This window comes from Nicotiana sylvestris, chromosome 8 (genome assembly GCF_000393655.2).
Source record: "Nicotiana sylvestris chromosome 8, ASM39365v2, whole genome shotgun sequence".
Classification (NCBI taxonomy): Eukaryota; Viridiplantae; Streptophyta; class Magnoliopsida; order Solanales; family Solanaceae; genus Nicotiana; species Nicotiana sylvestris.
Window position 1 is genome coordinate 195413327 of NC_091064.1, and position 6120 is coordinate 195419446.

Consider the following 6120-nt stretch of genomic DNA (forward strand, 5'->3'; position numbering starts at 1 on the left):
TGTCGGGTAAAGATATGATGGCCAATTTTGACCGAGGGAGATTGTTTGAGAGATTTAGGCCGCACTCTAGTTCTTGAGCTGCCTACATATTCCTGGTTTTACATGAATCAAGCCTTGTGTAGTTATGGATTCATCAGCGGAATATACCGATGAAGTCATCACAAGAACAGACACGAGACTTTGGAATAGGTGGAAAGATGGTTATGGTGAGAAGTCAGATTTGAGATAATTTGAAAGAACTGGAGCGGGATTGCTCCTGTTGGGGTAGCGGTTACTTATCGGGTCACTTGCAAGTAAAGAGATACTACAAGTATATATTTGTGCGGAAATTTAAACATGATGCAGATTCCTTTTAGATCATGAGAATTGTCTTTGGACGGTTGAGGATGATGTCCTGGGCCATAAATTGTTCGGTGGGGGATTCACATGCCATGAAATGATGTTGTCGGGCCATGAAAATGGTGCCTCTGAACCATGACGCATTTGAATAATGATATGAAAATTTGAGAGATCCTCAGGCCATGGCATGGTGTCTTCTGGCTATGAGGATGATGCCTTTAGACAATGACACCTTTGGACAATTTGGGAATATTTCAGCCCATGAGATGCAATAATATGATGCTAAAATCAACAAGACAAGGCTTAGTCTTGTGAGGTTGAGGGCAGAGCTTAGCCCAAAAGAGGAGTAAATAGATAGTGCCGGAGAGACAGTGCTTAGTCTCGGAAAATAATGGCGATGATTGGCCTTATGCAAATAGGAGGCAGAGCTTAACCTCATGCAAGATTCGGGGCATGGCTTAGTCCCATACAGATGGAAGGCAGAGCTTAGCCTTATGCAAATGGAGGTAGGGCTTAGCCTCATGCAGATGGAGACAGAGCTTAGTCTCATGCAAGGTTCGGGATAGGGCTTAGTCCCATGCAGATGGGAGGCAGTGCTTAGCGTTATGAAGATGGAGGCAAGGCTTAGCCTCATGCAGATGGATACAGAGCTTAGTCTCATGCAAGGTTCGGGACATGGCTTAGTCCCATGCAAATGGAAGACATTGCTTAGCCTTATGAAAATGGAGGCAAGGCTTAGCCTCATGCAGATGGAGACAGAGCTTAGTCTCATGCAAGGTTCAAGACAGGGCTTAGTCCCATGCAAATGGCAGGCATTGCTTAGCCTTATGCAAAATGGAGGCAGGGCTTAGCCTCATGCAGATGAAGACAGAGCTTAGTCTCATGTAAGATTCGAGACATGGATTAGTCCCATGTAAATGGAAGACAGAGCTTAGCCTTATGCTGATATGGAGGCCGGGCTTAGCCTCATGCAGAAAGAGACAGAGCTTAGTCTCATGCAAAAGTCTTAGTCCCATGCAAATGGAAGGCAGAGCTTAGCCTGATGCAGATATAGAGGCAGGGCTTAGTCCCATGCAAATGGAAGGCAGAGCTTAGCCTGATGCAGATATGGAGGCAGGGCTTAGTCCCATGAAAATGGAAGGCAGAGCTTAGCCTTATGCAGATATGGAGGCAGGGCTTAGCCTCATGCAAATGGAGACAGAGCTTAGTCCCATGAAAAAATAGAATAAATAGCAGGTGATAGGAGTGTTTTCTTAGATGGTAATAGATTTTAGTATCACGGTTGTTATGAAGATTGTGACTTGGAGGCATGTATATTAATTGCTCCTGCATCCAAAGAAAAATCATAAGTTCTGTAAAGGGGGAGGTCAGTTCGTGCCTTCATCGGCTTGCTTGGCTTGCTTTGCTTGGTTTCGGAGGCCTTGTTTGAGTTGCCTTGGGTAACACCTGGCTATCACGGAAATATAGTTTTCGAAAATATGCACTTATTGATAAAAGTAAAGTTATTTTAGAAAACACTATGAAATATTAAGTAATTTTAGATAAACTAATGACTGTAACACGTTTCAGGGACTTTATGCTTTCTTGTTTTAGAATTTTGAGGATCCTCCTCAAAATTTTGCCCTAGTTTGGTAAATGTTATTTCACCGTTTGCGTGCGATTAAACTTGCTGACCCTTCTCCGGAATTTTGAGAATTCTTCTCAAAATTCCGCCCTAATTTCTTAGCCAATTTCTGACTTTCTGGCCTACGACGGAGTTGGCTACACTTGCTCCGGAATTCTGAGGGTCCTCCTCAAAATTCTACCCTAGTTTTTGAATCTGGGGAAAAAATAAAAATTTTATTAAGATATGACCGAACCCACAGGGCTGCCTATGTATCCCCTCTTAAATGGGAATTAGGTCAAGCGTAGTACAGTCACATCAGATGAAGAAATGTGAATAGCCTAAACATAGTATCTTATGACTGCAACTGAATTGATTGGTTTCGGCCAAACTTCTCCGTCCATTTCTGCAAGTATGAGTGCCCCTCCTATCAGCACTTTGTGAACCATGTAGGGACCTTGCCAGTTGGGAGAGAATTTACCTTTGGCTTCATGTTGATGCGGGAAGATCTTCTTCAGCACCAACTGTCCTGGTGTAAACTGTCTTAGTTTGACCCTTTTGTTGAAAGCTCTGGACATTCTGCTCTGATAAAGCTGACCGTGACATACTGCGTTCATTCTTTTCCCGTCTATAAGGTCCAATTGCTCATAGCGACTCCTTATCCATTCTGCATCCTTGAGCTCAACTTCTTGTATGATTCTCAAAGAAGGAATCTCTACCTTGGTTGGGATAACAGCTTTGGTACCATAAACCACTAAATAGGGGGTTGCTCCAGTTGATGTGCGGACTGTAGTGTGGTAACCCAATTGGCAAAGGGTAACTTCTCGTGCCATTGTTTGTGGTTTTCTACCATCTTCCTTAGTATCTTCTTGATTTTCTTGTTGGTGGCTTCTACGGCTCCATTCATCTGAGGTCTATATGCTGTAGAGTTTTGTGCTTGATTTTGAAGGTATCACACATGGATTTCAAGAGGTCACTATTGAGATTGGCGGCATTATTAGTGATGTTGATACCCAATTTTTCCCTATATATTTTTAATATGCAAAATACTTTCAAAATAGCATATGTATGCATATATAAGTATGTCCAAATGTTTTATTATTTTTTCTTAATTTTTTAAAGATTTTTAAATCAATTTATTGCCCTATCTTATCCAGAAAAAACCCAATAATTATTCCCAAAATTATCATTTTTGGTGATTCATTTATTGGAATCTCATATTTTGTACTAAAATATAGCTAATGTAATTTTTTGCATATTTTTACAAACTTATTTAGTTTTTTTAAAGCTAAATTGCATATAATTGCAATATTAGCCTCTTTTAGATTAATTACATTTAGGTCTATAAAAATTTGGTCCAATATTTTTAATTTGACAATTATGTGTTATTAATCATTTTAGTACCTTTAATGTATTTTCAGAAATTATTCTACTATTTTTATAAAATAAATAATGGAAGAATGGCTATTTAAAGTATAGCCCAATTGTGTTTCAATGGTAGCCTGAATTGAACCCCAATTTTAAACCCAATTACCTATCCCAAATCCTAGCCATACCCGACCCACGACCCAATTAGAACAACCCACCCGGATCCCCTACCTACCCATTCAATCTAGGCCGTTGATCAAAATGATTAACGACCACCACCAACCCTTTCCTAAATTAATTCCCAATTACCCCCAAACCCTAACCATTTATCGCCTACAGCTACCTCTGAACCCCTCTTCTCTCTCAATTGTCTCTCAATCCCCTCTTAAACCCTAGCCGCCGCCCTTAATTACCACTTGAAAATCCCCCATATCCATGGCCTCCGAAGCCATTGGAGGCTTGTATCCTCTTCCCTTGGCTTCTATGTGTTCGAGTACTATAGTTTCAAGGCCAGATTGGGAAAGCCTGGTCCAGACCTTGGTCGGTTTTAGTTCTTATGGCTGTCTCCGGTCATCTTTGACTTTGCTTCGGCCAGACATGGCCATTCATGCCGGACTCTTGACTTCTCCTGCTTAGATCGATGGTTTCCAAGCCTTTCTCACCATCTGGGGTTCTTCTGAAACCCTAACCTTTGAGCTTCTACCGATTTCATTAGATCTATTTTAGATCTATGTTTACTCTAAACTTTTAAACACTTTCTCAAGGTTTCTTTCAAAACTCTACCTTCAAGAACCCTTATCTTTTCCGATTTGAGTTTCTGTTAAGTTATTTCGAAGCTTTCTTTGATTTTCTAACATGTTCTACTATGTTTTCTTATGTTGTTCTTTTACTCGAGTTTGCATGCTAAGGGGTTTGACCTTTTGAGATTTCAGAATCTTTGTTGTTAGTATTTGTCCGATTTACTTGCTTTTTATCTCTAGAACTCGATTGATGGTGAAAACCTTAAAATTTTGGGTTCATTCGAGTCTTGAGACTACTTGCTATGTGATTTACTTGTTCGTCATGCTCTGAATTCGATTAATTTCAAAACCCTAATTTCTCTGGACCTATGCGAACTTCTGAAAACTACTTCATCTGTTTGAAATAGCTCGACTGGATTAGAAGTCTTTTTTGTTTCAACTTCTATTTCTCTATGTGATTTGGTTTCTTGCAAGCATTGATTATATTTTTCAGAAAAAGTCTTTTTACCCGGACTTTTGCATGCCTCTGATACCCTTTTTCCCTATTACTAAGTTGACATATGTGACTACCTTGTTGCGATAATTCACTATCTACTGATTTTGTGATTGTTATTCTCTTTGTCATAAGTTAAGCCTCTCATGCCTAATGTTTATGCACTCTTTTATATGCTAAATTCTCCTCTAAAACGACCTTCTATTTTGGACTGGTTTCAAACCTCCCGTGTAATTCTGATTGCACTCGCGTAATTGATTCTTTCCTTGTTTTACTGATTTCCCTGTTTTTTGAATTGATTTGAAAACTTCCCCTTAGACTTTTGATTCTCTTGTCTTTAACTTGGTTTACTTGTTTATTCTTGGGAACTCATGTCATCTCCTTAAATCAGTGATTTTGAAATCCTCGACTCCCTGATTTGTTATGTACTGATTTTCGATTGTCTCAATATGCTGCAACTTTACTTTGTTTTCTTACCTTATTTGGCTAACCGAGTGTTTCAAAGATTCTTTCCTTAATTAAACCTCTATGCACTTACCCCTAATAGTCTACTCTGGACATGATGCTTACTTGATTTCTTTCCTTAAATGTTTTCTGCCTATTACCGTTTGATTTTAACTCCTTAATTAAAGGAAGTCCTTATACTGATTTGATTTTAGTTGGTATATAGTTCCATAATTACTGCTAAACTATGATCCTTGCCTTAATTTCTGCCTGTCTTCAAACTATAAATACCCTGCTCTTTCATTAACATGGAGGAACACACTTAGTTCTGAAACCACTTACACTCAAAATATTCTCTCTTGCTACTTGTATTGTGGCCTGTCTTCAAAGTCCTGCTACCTGCTTTTACTATATTTTTCTTCTTTGAACTGGTATGTTCTGATTAAGATTTCAGCATCATAACAACATGTTTACTTAATACTTTTGCCATCTTGTTTGCCTATTGCTAGTGTTTAGTCCAGTACTTAATTTAGCTTGCTGTAATTTCCTTCTACCTGTTTTGAATCTATTATGTGTCCTAAACCTGTACCCCAATGTGTTTGATACTGATGGTTTGTTTGAGGCATGACAATATTAAGTATTGTTGTCTATGACTCAAACGTGATTATAATAACCTTTATGTTAACATTATGTGATTGTGTATTCTGGTTGATTTTGTAAGCATAACAACACTCCTTATTGATGTGCTTTCCCAGAATTAACTAATGCCTAAGTTCATAGGCTCTTTGCAATCCCCAATCCCTGAACCCCTTTGTGTGAAGTCCTTAACTCTGTAACTGTTTCCCAGCACCGCTTTCCCTCTTCTTTCCTTTATTTCTTCACATGCACTCTCTCTTAGACTTAAGTTCTGCCCCCCTCTTTTGATCCTTGCCTTGGGACCCATGAGCTCCCTCTGAACTTAGATACTTGAGGGCTGGCACTTCCACACTACACTTGTTCCTATTCTGGTAATACAATTTGGGTGTGAGCACTGCCCGGAGTCCCATTGAGTCTCTTAGGGAACTCTGACACACTCAAATTGCAGAAGGGCTTTGGATCAATGGTCTTTTAGTTGGTTTATCTCGTAACTCAGA

At 39.3% G+C, this 6120-nt stretch overlaps 1 protein-coding gene across 1 annotated transcript; it reads right to left on the bottom strand.

Moving 5' to 3' along the window:
- Positions 1-2283: 2283 nt before the first annotated feature.
- On the bottom strand, positions 2284-2775 carry LOC138876202 (uncharacterized). The gene has a single exon (XM_070155107.1). It carries the CDS (start codon positions 2773-2775, stop codon positions 2284-2286), a length of 492 nt encoding a protein of 163 aa, XP_070011208.1.
- Positions 2776-6120: the final 3345 nt, after the last annotated feature.